Source organism: Anabrus simplex, chromosome 1 (assembly GCF_040414725.1).
Source record: "Anabrus simplex isolate iqAnaSimp1 chromosome 1, ASM4041472v1, whole genome shotgun sequence".
Classification (NCBI taxonomy): domain Eukaryota; kingdom Metazoa; phylum Arthropoda; class Insecta; order Orthoptera; family Tettigoniidae; genus Anabrus; species Anabrus simplex.
The window spans coordinates 212,254,694-212,282,458 of NC_090265.1; the positions used below are offsets into that span (position 1 = coordinate 212,254,694).

General features: G+C 38.0%; 2 protein-coding genes across 4 annotated transcripts in view; one reads left to right on the forward strand and one right to left on the reverse strand.

Moving 5' to 3' along the window:
* unc-45 (unc-45 myosin chaperone) overlaps positions 1-3,668 on the reverse strand; it is a 30,750-nt gene extending 27,082 nt beyond the window's left edge. For both annotated transcript variants that reach the window (XR_011019099.1, XM_068230722.1), the window contains exon 1: positions 505-3,668. Coding sequence is in view for 1 of the 2 variants with exons in the window: in XM_068230722.1 (XP_068086823.1) it covers positions 507-3,323 (2,817 nt within the window). In the remaining variant the exon portion in view is untranslated. The remainder of the gene's footprint in view (positions 1-504) is intronic.
* Positions 3,669-3,849: 181 nt separating this feature from the next.
* Positions 3,850-27,765, forward strand: part of Ppcs (phosphopantothenoylcysteine synthetase) — a 63,231-nt gene continuing 39,315 nt past the window's right edge. The window contains exons 1-3 of one of the 2 annotated variants that reach the window (XM_067158407.2): positions 3,850-4,548; positions 4,652-4,782; positions 4,895-4,992. In XM_067158407.2, the coding sequence (XP_067014508.2) occupies positions 4,420-4,548; positions 4,652-4,782; positions 4,895-4,992 (358 nt within the window). In that variant the 5' untranslated portion in view covers positions 3,850-4,419. The remainder of the gene's footprint in view (positions 4,549-4,651; positions 4,783-4,894; positions 4,993-27,765) is intronic. The other variant, XM_067158416.2, reaches the window with a different exon arrangement.

Genomic DNA, 27,765 nt, shown 5'->3' on the forward strand with positions numbered 1-27,765 from the left:
CTTTAATACCTTACAACTACTTTTTCTGCTACGTCGGAGGGCTTCCATATGCGTTTTGTTTGTCGAACACTTTAGTGTGTGATGTCTGTGCTCACTGAAGTTGTTTGAATTAATTAGGTGTCGTTTCTTTATGTTGCTCATTCGTTTTGTGCCCTAACTCATTCATTAAGTGATATATTTATTGGTCCAGGGATCATGCTATTTTCCTTTCAACATAGCACTCCCATTCGTCGGTGCTAGCCCTGGACCTCAAGAAAGAAACAAAAGACGGCACGAGCAGCGGAATGCAACATAAGGGGAGTACTGTCTACAGTCCGTTAAGTACGTATACATATTTCTCTAGTAATTATGGTATTTCTTAATTTACCACAGATTTTACAATTTATTGAGTAAAAGTAACTATTATCTTACATTTGGGACAAATATTACAGTGACATTTCGTGGATCGGATTCGTTCACATAACCGCAATTATACATAAAGTTGTGAAAACTCTCAAATCTTACATTTACTCCACATCATCGTCATCAGATCCTTCCTCGCCTGGTTTTTTTATTAGTTTCCACTGCTCAGCAGCTCTTAAAGCTTCCTCAGCATATTCCCTAATTTTCTCCTTTCCTTCTTCACGTATTATTGACAAAGCCATAAGAATCTCTGTAATATCAGTTTCAACCAGTTTTTCAGCTACATCTTTACAACTGTGAATCATATTAGAAACAATCACCACACCACGGTGTTGGATATCTTTATCAGGATTAGCCAATAATTGATGTAAAATATCTAGCCAATTTGCTGGTTGGAAAACTTTACGACAAACTTTCTTGCTCACTGACGTAAGGATGGCAAGTGCTCCTGCAGCAGCTTTGCTAGTTTCTACATCTTCTTCACTGCACAGTAAAGTAATGTATTTGACACGATCATTATTTCCTTCATACATTTTCACAACATCTGGAGACATAACCATATTTGTCATAGCTTGCGTTGCAGCTCTTCTCAGCATCTCATGCTGTTCATACATATATGTTTCTATTTTAGGAATTCCTCCTTCCTTGACTATACGCTGCCTAACAGTTTCACTTGCTCCAGCTACATTACACAAAGCCATAAGGGCTTCAAAATTTTCCAAACCACTACACTCCAAATGAAGTGAAGCAAGAAGGGGCCGCACAACTTCCACGCACCTCTGACCAGGAAAAGCTACCTCAGGGGCAATAGTTATGCCAATACGGGCCAAAGCTTGAGCTGCTTGCTTCTTTCCTTTGTCTGTTCCATCTAATGCCATGGATAACAGAACTTTGACACCTCCCTGTTGTACAACAATACCACGCAGATCCTGTTGACTACACAACGCATTGAAGACTCTCGAAATCAGTTCTTTGCTGTTCTGACTATCTGTTTTAGATAATGCGACCAAAGCACTAGTGACACCTTCATTAGCTAATACTTCCAGTCTTTTTGCAACAAAATCAGGATCATCAAGTTCATGTTCTTGTGGGATATGATGTTTAGCAAACTTTGCCAATTCAATCATTTCAGGAATCACTTCCTGTTTCTCATACGCATTAACTAAGTTAACCAAAGTAGTAACAACACCATACACTGCTGACTGGTCTCCAGTTCTTGCAAGTTCCATCATAGCCCTGATAGCAGCTCTATCTTCAACTAGCTTCTCTTTCACATCAGCATCAAGAGTAAGATACGACAATCCTTCTACAGCCCAACGTCTCATATCACGATCTTTAGCAGGGTTGATTAGGAATCTGCGACAAGCTTCAGCAAGTTTCTTCGTTGAACCCTCTGCAAACGGCCTAACAGAAGCGTCAGTTCCACCACTGCTTCCAAGTTTACACAGTCCTACCAATGCTCTCACCCGTATGCTGTCATCTTTAGACTGATAAAGTTTCTTTAAAATATGAACTCCTTGAGAAATAATAGCCTTTACTTTATCTTTCTTCGAAGCAGCTGCAATTATGCATTCGCATGCAACCTTCTGTTGAAGGATATCATCAGTGTTAGCCATCACAAGAATCATTTCCATTATGCCTTCTTTTGCTAGAATGGTATTACCAACATCTAATGGTCCCAAAAGTAATGTAGTAAGAGCAACAACAACACGTACCTTAGATTCAATATCGGGGGTGATCAGTTTTGACTTAACATAATCATCCACATTATTAAGAAAACGTTCACGAGCTTGATCATAATACATGTTTTCATAAATGCGAGTAAGACACACTGATACTATTGTTCGTGTAGATTCAGTAATTTCCATTGTGGTCTCATATTTATATTCTTGAAGTTCACTGGCAACCTCCATAAGCCGCTGTAATCCTTTAATCTCAACTAATCTTTCAGCCCAGTCTAAAGCAGTATAATGGATATTTCGTGTTATTAGCTCAATAATGGCATTGCGAGCCAGCCCTGAAATCGTGCGACTGGTTGTGCTATAAACCAAGCAAGACAACAGAACATCAATTTCATTTTTATTTTCAGCCACACATTCTGGTACTGGTTTACTTTCCGGCTTATTGTCCATCCCACTGAGACTGTTAAGAACAGTCTGTATGCAGTACTGAGCAGCATTAACACGTTCTTCATGGTTGCAATTGATCACATCCAAGAACCATGGGATACCCAATTCTTGAACAATTCCCTTTGTTCGCACCATACTTCGTTTGCACAATTCACCAATGATTCTAATTGCTGGGAGCAATATTTCATGTTTTTTCTCAAACTTAACAAGCTTCCCAATTTGTCGTACAATTCCTTCTTGATACATAACTTCAGCTCCAGCTCTCTCTCGTGCTAAAACCACAAGATTATTCATGGCAGTTTCTCTCTTTTCAGAATCTGCTTCCATATCAAAACCAATTTTAAACATCTGAGCCACTCTGTTGCTTGTTTGGGCATTTTCCCGTAGTCTCTCTTGAACAATCTGGTGTAATCTTTCAAGAACTGGCTGAATAGCTTTATTCAAGGGATCAACCGTATGAACTTGTCTAGCATCACGATATGCTTCCTCAAACCTCTCTAAATTCTCCAAGGCCTGGCATCGTCTAAACAATGCTTTAGGATCATTGCGAACAATTTCCAAGGCGGCATTGCAGTCATTTAAAGCATTAGAATATTCACTTATTTTCAGATAAGCTGCAGCACGGTTTTTATAGTACACTGCTTTATCATTAGAGTCTTCCTTAGAAAGTTGTATAGCTTTGGTGTAACAAGAAATAGCTGTATTCCAATCACCTTCTTTGAAAGCAGCATTTCCTTCTTCTTTACACTTTTGAGCTTCTGCTGTAGGATTGTTTTCTGTAGAGTTCGTCATTTTGATTACGAGTCCTGCTTTCTAACTCAAAACTTGAAGAAAACCACGTCCTTAACACGTTTATTATGCACACGTAGCGAACACCAAACTACTGCAATGAAGTATACTTCTTGAATGAAACAGAATGCTGTTCTGTGGCAACACGATCTATTTTAAAACTCACAGGCTTAGCTGCCAAGTTCCAGAGATTTACCACTTTCTAGAATGCAGTAGTTACACCGTGAAGGTTTCCTAAAATACATGTTTTCATAACATCATACATTCACACGTTATTCAAACCATGTAACTAAAAAAAATGTGTAGCGGATGCATTCCTGTTGTTATGGTCTATACGTTAAAACATTGTAGCATGCTCGCTTCAACGAGATAAGCATGTGAAGGATGTTCGGCCAGTTGGGTCGTAGTGAGGTAGTGAATAAACACAACTGGCGGCTTTCGCTGTGTGTTTGTTTTCTTAATGCGACCGACTGGTGTCAATTGGTCGTGCCAACCGGTGCCAACTACTCATTCTCTTTGGTGCCAACATGATGAAAGGAAACGAAGGAAACTGCTTCAGCCAGTGTAGTTGGAGCATACGGCTATGCTAAAATGTTATTCTTTCCAGAAAAAAACAAATCTTACATTTCTTCCCCTTTCCGTCACAATACACGGGACATGATTCTGGTCATAAGATTGCTGACAGCATAAGATGTATTATTGAACACTAGAAACTGTGGTCCAAAAATGTAGATGCACTTGCTACATGTGAATTGTTTTATTAGTAAATTATTTTAGAAATGATGTTTTATTTGTCCGTGAAGAGTTTGATGGAGATCAAAATCAGTCCCTGTTAATGGTAACTTTGACAGATACCGAATACACTATAGTGTATTTGCAGATACCCATAGGATATTCGCTATATTATAAACGCCCAACCATATCTTCAAACTTACGTAACCTCAACAAGTTAGCGCTTCTACGGGCGATAACGGCTGTATCTTGTACAGCTTTCTCTATCTCGTGCTAATTTAGTTACTGCATAGTTTAACGTCTCTTCGTTATATACTGTAGAATAAATTGTGAACATCGGTTGTAAGAGGACGGTGTCTCATTAAACATGACTTCTCACTGGGAAGAGTTTTTTGCTTCAACTTCCCCTCCATGTGATTTAGAAGAAAATAAGAAACTTCTAAAAGACTTCACCAATTATCACTTACATTTCCGTCGGAAAATTGTCCTTGTAACGGTAAAAATAGCCCTAATAACCTTTCAAATAGAGGGATTAAGTTCTTGAGTTGTTCTGTCAACAGGTGAAAATTTATGACACAGGATTCTTATGTTTTTTACAGTCTGGAGGAACAACTGTACCTTTGGAACACAACACGGTTCGTTTTGTTGATAATTTTAGTGCTGGAACTAGAGGATCTGCATCAGCAGAGCACTTTCTTGAAGCTGGATATGCTGTAATATTTATGTTCAGGTAGGTTTTCACACTTTGATTACCCTATAAGTTATAGATCACTTGCAGTACTGTAGTGGCATTGCGGATTAACTTATAATTTGCTGATAACTAGTATTTTATTTCCTTTCAGAACAAAAACTTTGGAACCATTTGTGCGACATTTTATGGGACAAAAATTTCTTGACTTGCTTGAAATAAATAGAAGCAGTGACAGTACAATGGTGAATGGTAAGCACTTATTCCAATTACCGAATTCATATGAATTTTGTTATCGCTTGTTGGAGTTCTCTTGTTTGGGTATATCCTCTGTGCTTTGAAGAACAATGTCTTTTAGGATGTTATAATCCTTCAGTACTGTCACTCTATCATTAGGCTACATATTCAACACAGTGCACTATCTCCTTGTTCTTTAATATTGTTATGTGTTGTCGGGGTAAATAAATAAGACAGAACCTTGTAGTATCCTATTTCTAAAATTTATTAGCTAAGTACTAAAACTACACATTTATTTATGCACACAAGATTGTCGAGCTTACAACGTACACAAGTACACAGGATACACACTTACACAGTTCGCGCACTCTCTCTCTCTCTCTCTCTCTCTCTCTCTCTCTCTCTCTCTCTCTATCTCTCTCTCTCTCTCTCTCTCTCTCTCTCAGTTTCTCATGTTTCATCTACAATGACACACACACACACACAGCCTTCGTTCACATACACTACACTCACTCAGTCACACTCATTAGCGCTGTCGCGGTCCGCAGTCTACATGTCAGTTTCGCAGCTCGGGATAGTATCCGTTGTTCACTCAGTCCGTCGAACTCCACTCACATCCCCATATCGGTACCCAGTCTTGTCCTCCACACTGCACAAGAAAGGCCATGCCCTCTTCCAGCAGCTGGTCCAAGACACTCACACGCACGACGACAGTTACACAGAAACGAGTCCTCGGCTCTAACAGACTGACACCTCAGCCCAGGCTGTCACTAACACACTGACTGCACTCATCACTAACTCACACCAGCTACAGCAACTCACTCACTTCGTAGGTCGCGCCTGACTTAAATACCTGTGCCCACGTCATCTGGATGCTTCCAGAAGGGACCCACCTCCCAGAGTCTTTCCGAAGGCGAATACTCTTCGCGCGCCATCCAGATTATTCCATAATGCCGGAGGCCTCCAATGAGCGAACAGGACGATCCAGATAGCAGCGGTGGGCGTGCTGACCAATCCGCAAGCGGCTCTCCTCCGCCTAGTAACGGGAGTAGGGAGAGGGTGGGCTTTCCTTGGCGATTGAGAGTGCGGTTGGACTTGGCTGTCTCACGCTACCTCCCATGGTTTCACATTGGGATGGCTCACTGTACCACGATATTTACCACATCACAGATCATTAAATTTTCCTTGCTATCAACGTGATTTACTCAAACACTCTTGCTAACAGAAATTCCATGTTCTCAACTACAACCACTTGAACAAGGGAGAACTTTGATTCCAAGGAATTTATGAATACCTGTGACCTCCAATCTCATCAATGTATTTTTGAACTAATCAGAATTGCTGTCAGTAGTTGCCGAGGCGATCAACTGTAAGATAACACATAATAGGTCAACATGCCTACTGCTACTTAGCTAGCCTGGCCTGTGTAGTCATAAATGCAGCTAGGTGAGAGAGCCAGGAGGACATTTCTTGAACTGATAACTTGTTGTATCACCTTACTTCACTTCCCGCAGCATGCTTGCAAACGAAAGTAATGTAAATTTAGAGGACCCATGCTGCCCCGCAGCATTTCTTATAAATAGGTGTGATAATGTGTCTTGATATGAAATTGCTCCATTAGCTGCCCGGGTACTATTTTGAATGTTTACGGTTAGGATTTGTAATAAGCTTACCTATTTTATGTCTCAAGTGAATGTTTGTAGATTTCTTTATTGTGACATTGATTGATAGGCCTATTTTACAAACTACTCTGTAGCTTTAAAGTTATTGTTGTGTGTTTAATATAAGATTTTAGTTTTAGATTATTTTGTTTTGGATGGAACTTTGTCCTTATTCCAGCCCATATTGTCTGGGAAGTAGTTGATCCTTTCAAATAAATAATAAAAATGAGTGATGTATTTAAGCGTCGCGCTAGATATGTGATACACACAATTCCAACTGTCATTGGGACTGTCACCAGTAAGCCTACCGACCCCGGAGATTGGAGTTTCAACACTAATCTCGGTCATTTTGGACTTTCTTTTCACCCTTTCTCACCCCCTTTGCCAGTGGTGGCTGAATGAGGACTTACGTGTCATCCAGAGTGTCACTGTTCATCTCAGCAATCCCAAAAACTTGGGATTCAACCATAACATGGGCAGTTTTCTATTATTTTTATATGTCGCTCTCTTCCCACTCCATCTCTAGGAGTGTTAGGTGTGTTCTTACTCCCTCAGTATTTTTCGCCAGATAGTATTAAGTCATAATATGTATACCAAGTTTGGTTGAAATTGCAAGTTTGCCTATAATCATAAGCTATAAACTTCATGTTGGTCCATATTGAATTGCAGTTACAAGAAAAACAATTAACTATAGGCCTAATTGTCCATTTATTCGCTACATTTTTATTTTGTAAATTGTGTAAAGACAGATGTAATATAATATTTACACAATAAAAATGTATTGAATATGTGGACCTTTATAGTTAATTGTTTTTCTTGTAGGTTTGCAGTCTCCTTATTTTTTAATGTTTAGTTTTGCCAATATCTTCATGTAAGAGTGTTAGTGTATGCAACCCATTAAGTACATAATGTATTGTGAGCTAGGGTAAGCCTTCGCCTGCAATTGTAGGGTGTTTAGGGGTTGTAGTAAGGATGTAAAGGAGAGGGCATATAAGTCTCTGGTAAGACCCCAACTAGAGTATGGTTCCAGTGTATGAGACCCTCATCAGGATTACCTGATTTAAGAACTGGAAAAAATCCAAAGAAAAGCAGCTTGATTTGTTCTGGGTGATTTCCGACAAAAGAGTAGCGTTACAATAATGTTGCAAAGTTTGGGTTGGGAGGAATTGAGAGAAAGAAGAAGAGCTGCTTGACTAAGTGGTATGTTATACTAACAATTTGTTGGTTGTTTTGATCCACCTTTCCAATACAACAGATTCGCTAGTTTGCCAGAGTAGGGACGGTATCTGGCCAGTGGGCTATAGTTTGGGTGTCCCTGTTGTAGTGTGTTAAGGGTGTGTCCTTTAAAGCTGATGATGATAATTTCCATGTTTGTGTTGACACCTGCAAGTTCAGATCTAGTCTGTAGTTGGCAAAAGCAGTTCAATATTATGCTTGAGTGTTCTCTTTTGTGATGGTGAAGTCTAGGAAGTCAATAAACCTTTTCGATTCAGTTATTCAGGAATCTCCGGCATTGTTGAGTCGTGCTGGTTGCAGGGGTGAAAGTAATGAAGTATTTAATATTGAATATTGAGGCTTGTAGATTAAGTGATCTGAACCATGCCACAGCAAATGATTCTGAAGTAAATAGACAAGACAGGTAAATGAAAATGAGGAACATTTCAACCACCCTTCTGTAGAATGGTAAAACTCAGTAAGGATAGAAAATTAATTTTGTTTTTATCAAGACCTTATGATTTTGAAAGCTCTATTAGAGATAACTGTGTCTTGCAAGTGTATTATGAGAATGTCAATGGACTCAGATCAAAAATGACTGAATTTAGACTAGTGTGCAAAAGCAGTCAATTGTTCTGTTAGTATCCTGGTCATGATTTTGAACATGGTAAACTTAAGGGTGATACCCCTATAGGCATGAGGGTCACCCTTGTGACCTTTCCCTTTATACAGCACCTTGATGTTTGATCTTTGCCATCTTTCTGGTATTCTTCCTATTTTGAGGCATTCATTTATTAGAGATGTCCAGGTCCCTTGTAGGCGTGGGGATGCTTTAGGTGTTCATAGAAGATTTGATCAGATCCACAGGCTATGTCAATATGATAGTTTTCAATGGTTTCTTCATTTTCTTCTATTGTGACTGGCTTTAAATTCAGCGTCATGTCCTCTTTGCTGGGATGATTTCTGGTAGGTCTAATGTCTTGATTGGAAAACTGTCTGCATGTGATTTTCCCATACCTCATACGGATCTCTCCAGGGAAAATAGGCTGGCAGGAATTTAAAATTTTTATGGAGGGCATTCTGCTCCTTAAATTCTCTTTCTGTCCTGTTCTGCCGGGTACTCAATCTTCCTTCTTTTTAACATTGTATTGTAGTCTCTGGAGGATTTTGCACAATGTTATGTATTAATAGGAAGTTTGATTGTTGCATCATACAGTGTCATAACATAATTTTGTTAAGAATTTTTTAAGAAGGAAGCTTACTTTACAGTATTGACTCGGTCAGTGTAATTTTAAAGTTTCTCGGTCATCAAAAACACCAATTATAAAACATATAAAACTATAATATACCTGTAAAAAGCAGTCTTGCTACTAAAACATCTTGACTAGTGAGAACGCAGTGTAAATTCAGAGAAACAAACCTGGAATAAATGCATAAACTTAACAACATTTTAATTTAGAACATCATATCCAAACTACAAAAATCTTACACATGGAAATGGTATGCCCCCATTGGAACCAGAGCCCACTCAGACAAGACGTCCATTTCAATCAAAGCCCATCGTTGTAGTCCGCCACAAGAATCATTGCATCAGGCTTGGCAGGTTCGATCCTGGCTCAGTCCAGTGGTATTTGAAGGTGCTCAAATACGTCAGCTTCGTGTGGGTAGATTTACTGGCACGTAAAAGAACTCCTGTGGGACAAAATTCTGGCACCTCAGCATCTCCAAGAACCGAAAAGTAGTTAGTGGGACGTAAAGCCAATAACATTATTATTATTCTTTTTGGATGCTCGCTTTCATTCCCAATACCTCTTGAGCCCTGCTATTAGTATTTCCTTCCTTTCCTGTGAAAGCAATTTGCAAGATTTAACAACCTTTGCTAGAGGAGACCACAAGTTTACCATTTTACAAAATTTGGGGCATTCTGAGTCATCAGTATCAGAAATCTCAGCAGAAGCGAAGTCTTTTTTACTTCATTGAGCCACATACGTCCAGTCTTGTAACCTTTGATGAGTGAGATGATCTTCTTTGTAAGCCGTTGTCCATTCTCAGAAGGTGCCCATAAAACTTCAGCTGCCTTCCAGCAAGATATAGCAGATATCTTGGATTCAGGAGGTCAAATGGACTGTATCGCGATTGACCTGTCTAAAGCATTTGATAGGGTGGATTATGGGAGACTACTGGCAAAAATGAATGCAGTTGGACTAGACAAAAAAGTGACTGAATGGGTTGCTATATTTCTAGAAAACAGATCTCAGAGAATTAGAGTAGGTGAAGCTTTATCTGACCCTGTAATAATTAAGAGGGGAATTCCTCAAGGCAGTATTATAGGACCTTTATGTTTTCTTATATATGCCAATAATATGTGTAAAGGAGTGGAATCAGATACGGCTTTTTGAGGATGATGTTATTCTGTATAGAGTAATAAATAAGTCACAAGATTGTGAGCAACTGCAAAATGACCTTGATAATGTTGTGAGATGGACAGCAGGCAATGGTATGTTGATAAACGGGGTTAAAAGTCAGGTTGTGAGTTTCACAAATAGGAAAAGTCCTCTCATTTTTAATTACTGCATTGATGGGGTGAAAGTTCCTTTTGGGGATCATTGTAAGTATCTGGGTGTTAATATAAGGAAAGATCTTCATTGGGGTAATCACATAAATGGGATTGTAAATAAAGGGTACAGCTCTCTGCACATGGTTATGAGGGTGTTTAGGGGTTGTAGTAAGGATGTAAAGAAGAGGGCATATAAAACTCTGGTAAGACCCCCAACTAGAGTATGGTTCCAGTGTATGGGACACTCACCAGGATTACTTTATTCAAGAACTGGAAAAAATCCAAAGAAAAGCAGCTCAATTTGTTCTGGGTGATTTCCGACAAAAGAGTAGTATTACAAAAATGTTGCAATGTTTGGGCTGGGAAGAATTGGGAGAAAGAAGACGAGCTGCTTGACTAAGTGGTATGTGTGATACAAATTCTTATAATTTTGTTAAATACCACCTATTTAATACAATATTTACTTTGTTAAATACCACCTATTCAATACAATATTTTATTGTATTGAATGTATAACCTGCAAAATAAGTGGTATGTTCCGAGCTGTCAGCGGAGAGATGGCGTGGAATGACATAAGTAGACGAATAATTTTGAGTGGCGTTTATAAAAGTAGGAAAGATCACATTATGAAGGTAAAGTTGGAATTCAAGAGGACAAACTGGGGCAAATATTCATGTCTAGGAAGGGGAGTTAGGGATTGGAATAACTTACCAAAGGAAATGTTCAATAAATTTCCAATTTCTTTGAAATCATTTAAGAAAAGGCTAGGAAAACAACAGATAGGGAATTTGCCACTTGGGCAACTGCCCTAAATGCAGATCAGTATTGATTGATTAATTGATTGATTGATTCTTGTTCTTCTTCTTCATGTCTCTCTGAAGGCATTGTTCAGGATTTGCAGTCCTCCCAATACTTCTTCAGATGCTCCAATCTTTGTGCCCTTTCCTCAGTTGAAAATATGCATGTTGTTGGTTTGTTTCGTGTAAGGGTAAAGCGGAGGTTTGTATTCTTGAGTTTTGTATTCAATTTTATCTTATTTGTGGTGTCTTCTGTTGTAAACACCTATTTGCTTCAGACCTTCTCTTACTTCTCTGATCCATTTACATCCTGTTGTGGTATTTTTTGAGACGAGATTGTGTTGTACTAGTTGTTTCAGAAGTCTCGAATCCTGCATCCTCATGATATGTCCAATGAATCCCAGTCTCCTCTTACGCATAGTATTTGTAATGGGTTCTAGCTCTTTGTACACAACTTTGTTAGGTATTATTCGCCACTGTCCATTTTTCTGGTATTTTTTTGTAGATGCAGGTTCTTCCAAACCTCCTTTCAATTTTGTGAAGTCTTTGATTGTTTATTCAGGTGAAAAATTGTTTCTGCTGCATATGTAGCTTCTGGTCTTATAACTGTGTTGTAGTGTTTTGTTTTCGCATTTATTGATAAACATTTCTTTTTGTAGATATCCCATGTTAATTTTTGTGCTTTAGCTAATCTATTTGTTCTTGTTTGGATTGAGATTTTTTCATTTAGGTTAAGTGTTATTACTTCTCCAAGATATTTAAATTGTGTTAGTATTTTGATTTTATTACCATTTATGGTAACTTCTTTTAGTTGTGTTGGTTTTTGGGGCATAATTTCTGTTTTCTCAAATGATGTTTTGAGGGCAATTTTATTTGCAATTTTTTGAAGTTCTGATATCTGCGTTTTTGCTTCTTTTATGTCCACTGCTAGTAAAGATAAATCATCGGCGAAACCCTGGCAATTTGTTTTGATTTTTCGGCTAATCTTTATTTTTGGGGGACAATTCTTAAACCATTCTCTCATTACCATTTCTAGAGCATAATTAAATAATAGTGGTGAGAGCCCATCTCCCTGCCATAGTCCAGTTTTAATTTCAAATGTCTCTGATGTTTCACCCCTAAACTTCACTTTTAATTTGGTGTTAGTGAGAGTCAATTGTATCATGTTTATTAATTTGGTGTGTAGTCCAAGGTGAATTTTAAACAGAGATTCTCTATGGATGAAATCGTAAGCTTTCTTGAAATCTACAAATGTTATCACCATATCTCTGTTTCTTCTCCTGTTATAGTCCATGATCAACTTAAGACTCATGATCTGATCAGGACAGCTCCTCTCCAGGGTCTGAAGCCTCCTTGATATTCTCCTAGTTCTTTCTCAAGTTGTAAACTTATCCTATTAAGGTTGATTATTGAAAATATTTTGTATGTTATGTCTAGGAGTGAGAATCTCCTGTAGTTATTAGGGTCAGTTTTGTCTCCTTTTTTGTGCAGTGGGTGAATGAGGGCTGTTGTCCAGTGTTCTGGCAGTTCTTCTTTAATCCAGATGGAGACAAGTTATTGATGGAGGGCATCTTTTGCTGATGTATATTTGCAGATTTCCACAAAAGTCTGATCTTCTCCTGGCGCTTTGTAGTTTCTTAATTTATTTAGTGCTTGGTAGACTTTGTTTATTTTGGGAGATTGATGTTCTCTGGTGGTGTTTTTGTTGGGGTGTTGGTGTCCAAATGAAGGAGTTCTGTAGGTTCCTCACAATTTAGAAGCTTGTTGAAATATTTAGCCAGAATTTCTGCATTGTCTTTATTGTTTTGAGCCAGCTTACCATTTTCATCCTTCATCAGTAGGGTCGGGGGTTCATATTTTTGGAGCTGTTTTCTGAAGGTTTTGTAGTAGTCCCTTGATTGAGTTTCATTGAATTCTTCTTCAATTAATTGCAGTGTGTCCTTATGATGCTGTCTTTTTATTCTTAAGACTTGGATAGTTTCTTTTCTCTGTTTTGATAGGATATTTCAGATTTTTGGGACTGATGTAATAGCCATGCCTGATGTCTTTTCTCCACTGTTTCATCACATTCACTGTTCCACCATTGGTGTTTCTTACGTGGTTTAATTGGAGCCAGGTCTTCTGCAATTTGTTGAAGGTTGTGTACTAAGTCTTCAAGTTTATCTGTGATTTTAATTTTTTCAGTTGCTTTTTGGTAATGCTCATTGTTGATTAGCTGGGTAGGATCTATTTTTCTTTTAGTTTTAGGGGCTTGCTTTTGTTGTCTCCTCTGGGGAGTGAGTTTAATTTTTATTTTAACTACCTTGTGATCTGAACCTGAATCTGACATTATAGATCTCTTTGTGGTCTTATTTTTCCATGCAGATGTGATCCAGTTGCCATTCTCCTTTAGTGTAGACAGGATGTTTCCATGTTTTGAGTTTTTGAGGTTTTCTCTTAAAACATGTAGATGTTGATATTAAGTTATGGTTTCTACATACGTCAACAAGTCTCTCTCCATTTTTACTTGTTTCTTCTGTGCTGGCCATTTTCCGATGATGTCATGGTATTTTGTTTCTCTGCCTAGTTGAGCGTTGAAGTCGCCTATTAATAATTTTACATGGTGTTTGGGGATGTTATCTATCTGGTTCAATAGGTCCCAAAATTCTTCTGTTTCCTCATGGTCTTTAGAGGATTTGTTTCTATCATTAGTGGGAGCGTGGGCATTTATTATAGTATAGATTTTATTAGATGCCTTTAAGGTGAGCATTGAGATTCACAAATAAACAAGGGAATTATAAGCTCCACCTATTCAATACTGAAGAAAATTATGTGATAGATTCTACAAGTCTGTTAAATCTTCACATTTATTTAGTCATATGGGACCGGTTTCGACAAAAATTGTATGTCATCATCAGTCAAAAAAAGAAAACAAAGACATTAGAAATACATTAAAATTTACATCTCTAGTAAAATTATACAAATATTTTACAAAATTATTCATATTAGGGCTAAAATGTTTATACAAACGTGAACTGGTAATCGTATAACCATAATAATTACAAGTGAGAGATATAATAAAAATCTTTGTACAATACACTTTGTAATAAAATGTATACAATTCGGTACTTAATAGGCTTAATCTCGATTCAATACGGAACCAATAATGTTTTTCACTTTAAATGAGCATGAGAGTCATGGAGACTGTGATTTGAATTCTTGAACTGAGTTTATTATTTTAAGGCTGACCAAAAATCCTGTTTCAAATTGTGGGACATTCTTTATCACTCTCTTCCCAGGTATACCTTTATAAAGTCCTTGAGATTCCAAGGCATCCTGGTCAGTGTTTCTAATTTCCTGTAATCCCATGATAAGAATTTTGTGTTGGTCCATTATGTCGGTGATCACTTTTAGTTTACTGGTTGTAGGTTCGAATCCCACTATCGGCAGCCCTGAAAATGGTTTTCCGTGGTTTCCCATTTTCACACCAGGCAAATGCTGGGGCTGTACCTTAATTAAGGCCACGGCCGCTTCCTTCCAACTCCTAGGCCTTTCCTATCCCATCGTCGCCATAAGACCTATCTGTGTCGGTGCGACGTAAAGCCCCTAGCAAAAAAAAAAAAAAAACCGTTTACTGGTTTGCATGAGTGAGTTTATATTCTGTGTAGAGAAATAGGTTATCTGCTTTGATTTGATTCTTGACTTTGTCTCGTTCGTGTATGTGGTACGGGGGTATTTCCGACTTCCCGGTATCTTTTAAGTGGCAGCCCACCGTATCTGAATGCTGCTTTCTCTGAACTCTTGGTTCAGTCGGTGGAGTATTTCTTAAAAGACCTTCCATGGTTGACTGTCAAGGTGTCACCTGTGTGGGACTAGGTCCTGAATTACAACTCTGGATGTGATCCAGTGAGGTGATAATGAGACTACTCCTCTGGAGTACAGATGCCTTGTGCAGCTGCCCCTAACCTGAAGGTTTCTTTATAATACTAAAAAAATTCCTTCATCACTTCCTCTATAAAAATGAATTTAGACTTCAGCTCCAGCATTTGCCTGGTATGAAAATGGGGAAAATGTGGAAAATTTTCTTCATGGCTGCCGACAATGGAATTTGAACCTTCTGTCTCCTGAATGCTAGCTCTCAGCTGCGAGACTCTAACTGCATGGCTACCTTGCTCGAGCTACATTTTTCACTTAGGTAACCTATCCCCCCCTCCATCCACCTCACGTGAGCCCACCACCAAAGCCGGTTTATGCATATCCGTCAAGTTTATTCCTAATTTAGCCTTTATCTCCTCATTCCGAGCACTCTCTTCTGTATATAAAATAACTTCGTAAACAATATAGATTTACATAGTTTTTCACACAAGTAAATTGCAAGAGATGTGGGAAATTTTTAATGATCACATCAGCCTTTCCAAGAATGATTTCTTGAAGGTTTACTTTTAGTCATCTGTGTCCACCATGTGCTGAATATTAGTAAAATATAAATAATATATATATAAATTGCTGAAGTACAATAATGAAAATATTCTTGACACAGTTGTAAATTCTAGAGTGAGTTGGCCGTTTGGTTTGGGACGCATAGCTGTGAGCTGTGGGTTCCATTGGCAGCCCTGAAGATGGTTTTCTGTGTTTCCCTTTTTTGCACCAGGCAAATGCTGGGGCTGTACCCTAATTAAGGCCATGGTCGCTGCCTTCTCAGTTGTAGTCTCTTCTCATCTTCACATCGCCTAAAACCTTGAATGTAGGTAGTGTGACGTTAAACCACTAGCAAAAAAAAATTATTTGTAAATTTCAGTTAATAAAATATTTCTGAAAATCCAAATTAATTTTTACAGAGAAAGTTCTGAAGGAATTTTTTTAGTGTTATAAAGAATACGGTAATTAATAAAGGAAGAACCATTGGAGAAATCCCAGTAGTTGGCAGTAGACGAGGGGTCTTGCTATAAATACAGTAATTAGTAAAACATCATATTTCCTGAAATTTTAATGAAGCTAATTGTGTTCAAAGTGCAGTTTTTTCAACACATGAAATGCCTGAAAATAGCTTTAGTAGTAATAGAACTTTGTTATCACTAGGGCTCGGATTTTTATGACGTCATATTTTTATCCTAACTTAGTTTTCCATGATTAAGTTAAATTAAACACGTTTCCAAGATTTGTGAACACGAAAAACCAGTTTTTATTGGTCATACAAATGTGTATTTAGCCATATTTTAGCATTAGGATATATTTTGGCCTAATTACTGAATAAGAGCATACTTTTAGTCATATTTATGTAGTATTTAATATTTCACCATATATTGTTTTAAACATGATTTCATAATGTTGTCATTAATGCTTTCACAGCCCGTACTTAAAGACATGATACATGGCCATCTGGTGGCGAATGAACGTGCCATTTTCCACTTCTATTATAATGTCCAAATTTAAAGTGTCATTATTTAAGAAGCCTTTCTCGTGGACAGTTGAGATTTCTTCTGAGGACGCAGATCACAGTTCCCTGCGAAACGTTAAGAATTTCACCTTATTTTCTTGTCACGGCATAAGCCCAAAAGCCTATACTGTATCATGATTTCATAATGTTTGTGCAGCTGTCTGAAGGGAAGTTCGTTTGGCAACCTTCACCTGGTGGTAGCGGGATTTACCAGGAATGTTCTGTCACAGCTTGCCAGTGAAAGGTTCTATAGATATACCAGGGAGAGCATGAGCCCATTTGAGATGCTGAAGGTGTGATTCATTGTGCGTGAGGAAGAAACAAATAGAAAGTTTCCTTGTTTTGCAAAGTGGTAGAAAGGAATTTCAACCACAAACTGTCTATGCCCCTCCACAGTATCCTTTTATATTTACTAATGAGTTCTACAGTGTAGTTTCATGATACCTAAAGTAAAGTTTTCTGATAGGGCGAGGTTGAAAAGTTCTGTTAAAGATTTCGGTGAAAAGGATTTTAGTACTGATGGGTATATTTTATTTGTAAACTGTGTGAGATGAAAATTATGGCTGTGAAACGTTTTACAGTGCAACAACATTGCAAAACTGCTAAACACACAAGATGTGTAAATAGAGAATTAACAGTGGAAAACAGGAAGCGATTCCTGTTTGAGAAACCACTCAGTAGCTCATCTACATTGGGCAGTGTATCTTCTCAGTTTTTTTAAGGATCTGTGTGAAATAATGGTTTCACTTTAAGAAAGAACTATCTGACTTCATATCACGGTGATACAATGAACAAAATAAGAAATAGTGTGGGCAGTAACAAAATATGGTTGTCCATAGATGAAACCACCGACGTAGATGTTTTTTAATTATTATTATTTCCTCGTTATGCCCGTTTACAGGGTGTGTTGGAACTTGTTAGCTTGATGATGGTTCTCCCCCCAAAATCTCTTCATGAACTCGCTATGCTGTTTCTTTCATTCTTCTGTCCATTGTTTCGCTGTGGTTCTTTTAGCTTTTTCTGCGAATGTGTGCTGTGCAACCAGAGTTCCAAAAGCCTTGCGATCCCTGATGGTATCTTCTGTGATGTTAATTTCTTTTAAGTCCTGCTTTATTTCCTCTAACCAGCTGATTTTGACCTCCTTTGAATTAATTATACCAAGCTGTTTTTTTTGCATATCTAGTGTCGTCCATTCTACAGATGTAGCCGTAAAATTTCAGTCGTCTCCTGTGTATGGTTTCTGTGAGCTTGTCCATTGCTTTGTATAAATCTACAGTTTTTCTTTTCATCCATATACCATTTACATGAACGAGGCCATATATTTTCCTTAGAATTTTTCGTTCTTGTTTTTCAATTTCATCAGTTTTAGAGTGGCCTCCTAGAGATGTGGTTTCTGAGGCATACAAAGCTTCCGGAAGAACAACAGTCTTGTAATGCCGAAGTTTTGCATTTCATGACATCACTCTTTTATTGTAATAAGTAAGGTAAGGATGTATTCTGCCCCAAGGCAGGTCCGAACCTCCTCAGAGGTGTGCCTGAGCCAAAGTTTACGTATGGTAGGGTGGCCAGTTCCTTTCCTCTCCTCCATTCCCTCACTCCCCACCAACAGTGCATGGCTACCCATCCACATTTTGACCACTCCCAATGTTGCTTAACTTCGGAGATCACGGGATTCGGTGTTTCAACACAGCTACGGCCGTTGGCTTTTATTGTAATGATTCCATGTTATTCAGTATGCTTTCAGGAGTTTGGTGGCTCTTTCTAAATTAACTTTCCTGTCCAATCCAGATGGTACAATGATTTCTCCTAGATATTTGAAGGAAGGGACCTGTGTGATTCTTCCATAATTTGTCTGTAGTGGGGATCTTTGGATATTCTGGTGTCCACTAGCCATGATACAAGTCTTTTCATACGAAATTTGGAGGCATGTCTTTAATGCTATCTCATGTAACTTTTCTATGGCGTACCTGGTTTCTTCACTTGTCTTAGTAAAGATAGGTAGATCATCTGGTAAGACCCCAACTAGAGTATGGTTCCAGTGTATGGGACCCTCACCAGGATTACCTGATTCAAGAACTGGAAAAAATCCAAGAAAAGCAGCTCAATTTGTTGTGGGTGATTTCTGACAAAAGAGTAGCGTTAAAAAAATGTTGCAAAGTTTGGGCTGGGAAGAATTGGGAGAAAGAAGACGAGCTGCTCGACTAAGTGGTAAGGAAGGGGAGTTAGGGATTGGAATAACTTACCAAGGGAGATGTTCAATAAATTTCCAATTTCTTTGAAATCATTTAAGAAAAGGCTAGGAAAACAACAGATAGGGAATCTGCCACCTGGGCAACTGCCCTAATTGCAGATCAGTATTGATTGATTGGATCAGCAAATTTCAATTCGGGTCTAAACATGAAATTAGTTACATGTAATAAGTGGTATGTTCCGAGCTGTCAGCGGAGAGATGGCATGGAATGACATTAGTAGGCGAATAAGTTTGAGTGGCGTATTTAAAAGTAGGAAAGATCACAGTATGAAGATAAAGTTGGAATTCAAGAGGACAAACTAGGGCAAATATTCATTTATAGAAAGGGGAGTTAGAGATTGGAATAACTTACAAAGGGAGATGTTCAATAAAATTCCAATTTCTTTGAAATCATTTAAGAAAAGGCTAGGAAAACAACAAATAGGGAATCTGCCACCTGGGCAACTGCCCTAATTGCAGATCAGTATTGATTGATTGATTGGATCAGCAAAAGGTAGGCACTTCACGTTAATTCTTTGTCCCCGAGTACCAATGTTTATACCTTCCATTTCTTTTTCCCTTTCCGTAATGACTTTGTCTAACACTAAATTAAAAAGGATTGGGGAGAGGCCATCTCCTTGTCAAACTCCTGTATGCACTTCAAAAGGCTCTGATAGTTCACCTAGAAACTTCACTTGAGATGTTGTGTCATTGAGAGTCTGGCAGATTAATTCTGTGGTCTTCTTGACCACACTTAGCTCTCCTAGGATGTCCACAACAGTTTGTCTGTCAATAGAGTCATATGCCTTCTTAAAGTCCACAAATGTGGTGGTACTGCAGTGTGTCCTTAATATTGTCTTCAGACTCCAAATTTGCTCAGAACATGATCTACCTTTTCTAAAGCCTGCTTGGTATTCACCAATCTAATGATCTGTTTGATGTTCAACTCTGTTTAATAGCGCTTTAGATAGAGCCTTGTATATAAAGGGTAAAAGGGATATGCCTTTGTAGTTGTTGGGGTCCGCTCGATTACCTTTCTTATGTAACGGATGGATAATGGCATTCTTCCAGTCCTATAGAATCATCATGGTCTCTCCCATATTTCTGTTAAGAGTGTATGAATTTTTCTGATGAGGTCATCTCCTCCTATTTTCAACTTCTCCGCAGTTATGCCATCTTTCCCAGGGGCTTTATTATTTTTGAGTGATTGGATTATCTCTTTTATTTCTTGAGTTGTTGGGGGCTGTGAGTCTGGGTTTGGTGGAGGATTTTCAAACTGTAGGCTTTCAATTGGTGGATTGCAGTTCAGTAGATTTTGGAAATAGTCAGCCAGTATCTTGCAGTTCTCTTTACTGTTTGTCTCTAGTGATCCATTAGGTCGACGAAAACTTAATGTTGGTGGTTTGTATCCTGATAAGTCTCCGCGGAATGTCTTGTAGAAATTCCGTATTATTTTTCTGGAAATCCTGTTCTATCTCTGCGAGTTTGTTTTTCTCGTATGTACGTTTTTCACGGCGGATTTTTTTGAGGTCACTTTTTGAGTCTTCAGGAAATTCTCCCATCTGTCGCCTGTTCGGTGTCCATTCCATTGATTCCATGCTTTGATTCTGCCATTGATAGCTTCATCACAGGTTGTGTTACACCATCTGTGTTTACGTTTCCTGGGTGGCTGTCCGAATTTCATTGCTGATGACTGTAATATGTTGCGAATGTCTGGCCACACCTTAGGATCTTGATCGTGTATGTCACGTACGAAAACATTAACGTTCTTCCTCAGGCAGTCTGGATCCACTCTTGGAAATTGGTTGCCTTTAGGTCTGGATCTGTTTGGTTGGAACCTAACCTTGATTTGTGTAAGGTAGTGATCTGAATCGACAACTTCCTTCCGTACTTTAACATTCTGAATCTCAAGCATATTCTTTACGGAAATAGTAACATGATCAATCTGGAATTCCCCTAGTAATGGGTTAGGTGATCTCCAAGTTTTCTTTTTATGTAAAGGTCTCATAAAGTGTGTGGACATGAGTCTCAGCATGATTTACAAAAGCTTTTTAGACGTTCTCCATTCTTATTAGTACGCCGATGTGCAGGATGAAGTCCTACAATTGATCTGTATTTCTTCTCTCTGCCAACCTGTGCATTGAAATTCCCTAATAAGATTTTTACGTGATGTTTAGGGATCTTGCTAGTAGTGTCTTCAAGCAGTTCCCAAAAGTTGTCTACTTTCTGTGGATTTTTCTTATTGTCTATGTTAGTGGGGGCATGGGCATTTATCAAGGCATATGCTTTGTTGCTTGATTTCACTGTAAGCACTGAGATTCTTTCACATGGTGATGTAAAGTCGATGACTGAATCTAAGATGGTTTTCCTTACTGCAAAGGCCGTCACGAGTATTGGTAAATTCCCTTTGATATTTATGGCTGGTTTACCCTTAAATGTCCTGAAATTTTCAGAGTCAAAGTGGTTCTCATCTTGGAATCTGGTTTCTTGGTTCGCTAGGATTTGAATATCAAATTTGTCCACAGCGTCAGTCAGTTGTTTAAGCTTTCCAGTTTTCAGCAGGGTGTTGATGTTTATAGTACCAAGGAAGTTCCTTTTTTTGGAGCAAAGAGATTTTGAGAAGCTCCGATCCTTCTCTGAAGCGTGATGTTCCCGATTCCCCAGAATCCGACGATCGGGAGATACGGGACGTGTGTCTGGGGCCTGGGTTAGTTGCATTGGTAGCATGTGTTCCATCATGCCAGGGTTACAAGTTGAAAATACGACTAGTGGTGATCTTTTGGGAAAGATCACAAAAATACAACTCGATTGTTGAGAATGAGAGGTGCCTTGAGATGTTCGTGACTGTGGGTCGGCATTTTCTCTTAACCCAAAAGATTATGGTTTTCCCACCAACACTCGGGTGGCTGATTGCTGTGGTTTCCCACTGGGCGCACATCCCTACTCCTATTATCATCATCATCATCATCATCATCATCATCATCATCGTCATCGTCATCATCATCATCATTATTATTATTAACAAGTACATCACAATTGGTGGCAATGATCACTTACAGTATTGTGATAATGAAGTAAAGGTAAAACATAATTACCTAACAACAACTACTACAATAACAAGAGTGCAACAAGCAGTTCCATGGAAAGAAAATATTACAAGAAATACTACAGTACTAGTTTAACATTCTAAATCCAGCATCATCATATACAAATTCACACACAACTTAAGTATTTCTAGTGCTTAACACTATGGCTTACAATACTATAGGTTAAGCAGTATAATGACTTAGTACTTGCTTAACATTACAACACCGTCATATACAAATTCACACGTACCTTAAATATTTCAAAATTTTACGCTATCACTTACAGTAGATTGAGTGATCCAATTACTCTTATCTTATCATTGTAAATACAAACACACATACCTTAAACAATTCAGATGCCTTTTTTTTTTAAACTTTCATCCTATTTATTCGGGGCATTGACCTAAGAAGATCTTTTGCCCCTACTTTGCACCGTATGTTGTGAACCTGCGTGTATTTGGAAACGGCGGAAGTGTAAAGTGTTGAATATGAGGAAAGGAACATTAAGGATGACACAAACACCCAGTCCACAGGCCAGGGATATTAATCATTTACAATTAAAAACCCATGACCTGGCCGGGAAACGAACCCGGGGCCACTGGGTGACAGGCGGACGCATTGCCCCCTACACCACAGGGCCGGACATTCAGATGCCTTGATACTACAAATTACAGTAAATTAAGTGTTACGTTAAAATATGACACCCTCACATAGAAATTTACACATACTTTACAGAATGCTGGTGTCTATTCTTGAATCATCTTACATTTTGGGAAAAGGCTCTATGACAGCCACAGGTAATGCATTCCAATCATCAGTCCCCCGATTTATAAGCAAATATTTACCATAGTTAGTTTTCTGCTATCTACCTTTTACTTTATGCAGGTGATCTATACTTATATAACAGGGCTTTTTTAATCAACTGTTCAACTCTCCCCAAGCTGGCTTATTCATGTAGACATTATACTGCCCCCAATATTGCCTGGCTAAGCCCAGCCAGTGAGCGAGAGATCCCGAGGTGGACCGTTCGTTCCTGGCTTTCAGTTTTCTAGAGGCATTTAAGGGTAAAGGGGTTGACGACCAAGCAAAATAAAATAAATTTTTAACAACAACACTCTTACATTTATTAACACAAGCATTTATAACAAACTATCCTTGCTGGATTTCTTACAGCGAACTTTCATAATATCTCATTCTCCAGTAGCATTTTGTAACCAAATGTACTTCTCGTCCTCCAGCATTACTGGTCTGGAATGAAAATTAACAAACAAAATTAGGCCTTTACTGCCTTTAAAAGTTAAAGTATTTAACTGATAGAGTCCAAAGACTTCAATAAAGGTTTGTACAAAATTGGTAGACAGCTATCTCGCTTATTATTCCACAGAAAAATTTGCTAAAGGCTCCATGAATTTATATTAATCTCAACACGTGGTGAATGTTGAATTCTGATGAATCTCAGTCTTTAAAGTGTATAATACTCATCAATAACACCAGTAGAAGTTTTAGTGAAATTCAAAATTAATTCCTAAATTTTATAATTAATTTATTATTATTATTAATCTCTAACCTTGTCTGTGTAATATTTTACTTTATCATCACACGATCGTGTTTTCCAACTAGTGTATCTCACTAATTCTCATTGCAATTATCATTCACATTTTTAAATGATTATTCTTCAATTAATTACTATTACACATTATCACAGAATCCACGTTGATTATTCCATTTGTGAACATTTAATTTTTATATTTGCATAGCATTCAAAATTTCAAATTAATTTGAAAATATTTTGGGATTTAAATATAAATGTATTGGAAAATTTCTTATCCATGCGTGAGTTAATTGGAAATTAATTTACAAATCGCTTGCCTTTGTGGAAAAATAATGAGACGATCTTTCCCTTAAATCTTAATAAACAGCAAATTAAATCCTAATCTAGTCTTACTAGACACTAATCTCATTAAACTTTTCCTTAAGGTGCACAAAATAAATCCTCATGGTGGAAAACAACGTTGAACACAATCTGTGCCATTGCCATGAATGCACGACCAGATCAAATCACATTGAACAATCAAAGACAAGGAGAATATTTATATTTACAACACACACACCACATTCACACAAGGTAACACGTACTTTTTATATACAATATTTACAACGAATCCTGCCCTTAAAAATTTATCCTTTATTTTTAAGCATGGTCACGTCGATAGTTTCCGGGAGGATAAGTTCGTGTAAGAAAATACTCTTTCTTCAATAGTGGCTAGTGATCGAAATTCATGATATCACTTGGGTTGAAATATTCCTCAAACAATGATGGAGATTCATCTAAATTTCCAAAATTTATTTGAAGATTCCAATAAGATTCCATAATCATCACCATCACATGGGTTACAAGTTGCAAACATTGCGTTCGTGAGCCTCAATCGCATTATTATTACTCCCTGTTTGTGAAATATATACACAACATGTGCTCCACTAATAATAAATTATTGTGCTCCCAAAGACATAACAAGAAGTCATTTATCAATAATAAATTCCCCAGTTTATAAATAACTCAATTAACATCCCGCAGGATAGCCGTATTCCAGGCACATCATGAACTGAGCACATTAAATCTCACATATAAGGAATCTAAGATAATTTATAGCTCACGACCGTTTAATTCCATTTTAACCCGATCTTTACTTGATTTTATTATTATTCAAGTGATTATTATATCTATCAATCCTCATGAAATATCATGAAATCAGATGACTCAATCCTAAAGAATACAAGTGATCTTAAAATGACACTAAATTCGATCCTATCTCACAAATTTTACACATAATTCCAATCCAGATTAATTCCAATATCACAGGCAAATAAATAAAGTTTATCGCATGGTCAGTGATTTTTAGATATATCTAACTCATATGCATGGAAACTCACTCAAAGATAGACTACACATCTAATCTAATAGGTTCCAAATTTCAGTCACACACATGTAACTCGACTACCATGACACCTCAAGAAATGGAAAATGAAATATTTCTATCTACAACAAGAACTAATAGAGCTACGATTTAAAGAAGAAAGATCCTCTAGTTTTACAAAGATGAGAAAGAAAGTAAATTTTTAGATGGTACTCAAGTTTTAGATGAGGTTCGATCCCAGGTTGCAGTCAGTCATTCCGGCATTTCCCCGTTCAGTCACCTTCCCTGTCCAAAAGCGCCTCCCATACTTAGAAGATTATGGAGACACGGCAGTAGACGTCGCACGATGAACTTAAGATGCACATTGTAGAGGAGTAATCCATCTTGATGTACACAGCGATCACTGGGATGAATGAAGTCACATTCCAGAAGTGTAGGCTGTAACTAAGATGACAAATATTAAGATATGCTCATACACGCAAAATTAGTGAATGTTCTCCTGGATAAATACACTTAACTTGGATCTCCTAAGTTGGAATTCACTCCATAAGGGTTGTTAATAAACTTCACTAAATTCGGCAGAACGGATGTCTGCCTGCACGGCAAGGTTCTCCTTCCACGTGGTTACGATGAACAGCAGAGTAGAGTAGAGAACGATTTACATTGAACATGGCTCGGGAGGTGTGTATTTTTTGAAGACGATCATTGGTTCACGGGGTCTCTTATAATTGGCTATGACTGTTCTCGAAGCTTGCTCGCAGCCCGGGTCATCCACGCGTGGCAGGCTAGAATCACAGGCTCGTCACGTGATCTACCCTGCACTCAGTTGAAGACAGATCAATACATCGCCCCTCTGATGACAGAAAAAACTGGTTTGGAGCTCGCTCACTGCTTCCCAAATGACAAATACAGCTCCCGGCTAACAATAAAACTTTCAATGTTAACTTGTCGTAAATATTCTAAATATTGCCAAATTTGAAGGGGACAATACATGGCACATAACCATGTTTGTTTCCTTCTAGCCCCTAGCGTCTCCCACCCGAGTTTCTGTATCATACTTGTGACACTACTTCTAAGTTTGAAATCGTTAAGCACTAATCTTGCAGCCTTTTGCTGTACCCTCTCAAGTTCATTAATGAGCCCTGTTTGGTATGGATCCCATACGGCTGCTCCATATTCCAGGACTGGCCTAATGAGTGATGTATAGCTCTATGCCTTCTCCTGAGAACTGCTGCCCTTTAGCACCCTCATCACGAAGTGTAAGGACTTGTACGCTTTAGAAATTACACTTCCTATGTGAGTGTCCCATTTTAGATTTCTCATTATATGGATTTCTAGGTACTTGCTTGAGTCACTCTCTACAAGAGTGTCCGGTCCAAGACAGTATTGAAAGTCCCCTTGCCTATGTTTCTTTCCCATTCTAACTGCATTTTCGAGAATTTATTTTCAGTTTGTTATTGAGTGCCCACTTGCAATGATTAAAGTGAATATATATCTAATATGTCTGCTGGTAAAGTAATGCTTTTCCCAGTGATGAGAGAGAATGTTAGACCAATTATCATATATAATACAGTGGGAATGGTCACCTCAGACACAATCAGGCTCAGTAGTTTAGTTGCCAAAGTACTGCAACAACATTAGATGCAGGATCTTACAAACACATACTGTTGTAATATCAGTCCTAACTTACAAGCTGCATAAACACTAATGAGAGAACAGATTCCCTAGTAAAACTTACATCAAGTAGAAAAATACAGTTGGCAGTGTCCAAAGCACAGTTACACGAAATAGCAAGCAAGTGGAAGCATGAAGCAGGTGGGTAGAGGTCTGAAGTGAATGGTACAAACCAGGAGTAGAATTTTACATGGTATAAAATACCAACATTTTAATTTTTAAGATGATTTGCCAAACATAAAGGAAATAATTCTATCCAGTAAGAGGCACAAAAATGAATATACTTAAATGAGACAAGTACAAAAGTTCTAATTGAACCGGAAGTACAACATAACCAAGAATCTCAAAATGAGTAGATACAACTAAACAGTCAATTCTCATCGGATTGAAGATTTGACAGGTGATACAAAGTTCCAAACCGAGAAATATTTACAAGCGAATAATCAGAATACAACTTATCCCGGCATTTGCCTGGAGGAGAAGTGGGAAACCACGGAAAACCACTTTGAGGATGGCTGAGGTGGGAATCAAACCCTCTTCTACTAAATTGACCTCTTGAGGCTGAGTGGACCCTGTTCCAGCCCTCGTACCACTTTTCAAATTTCGTGGCAGAGCCAGGAATCGAACCCGGGCCTCTGGGATGCCAACCACTACACCATAGACGTGGACTACAAATATATCCACCAATATAAACTTGCCTCCGCCATAATGCACGTATATCAGGGTTATCATTCATGAAAATATCTTGTTTTATAGTTTTAAAATCAAGAGCCTCATTTAATTTTAAAGAAGTACCAATTTTCGGAATATTATCCTCAGTCATATAAATTTTGAAAATACATACATAGACTTTGGCTGTCAAAATTGACAAAAACTTGGTCAAAATCTAATTTGCATTTAATACTGAAATTACCCTTAACATAATCAAAGTCCTCAATCCTGACCTTTTTCCTCAGCTTTCTTTCTTTCTTCTGCCCGTTTTTCAATTTCTTTGAATAGGAGTTTTCCTCAGTGTTGGAAGATTTTTAGACAGATAGGCAGGCACATTTTCAAACTCAGTAGGAATAGCATCGTTTGAGAGTTTTAAATGGTTATGTTTTACAGTTAAAATAGACCCATCAGGTTTTTTTAACAGAATTCTCCCTAATTACGAAATGTTCATCAAAGTGTTTTATGCACACAATTGAGCTTTCTGAAGGTACACATTCGGTTTGATGGATGGCTAAGATCCACTTTT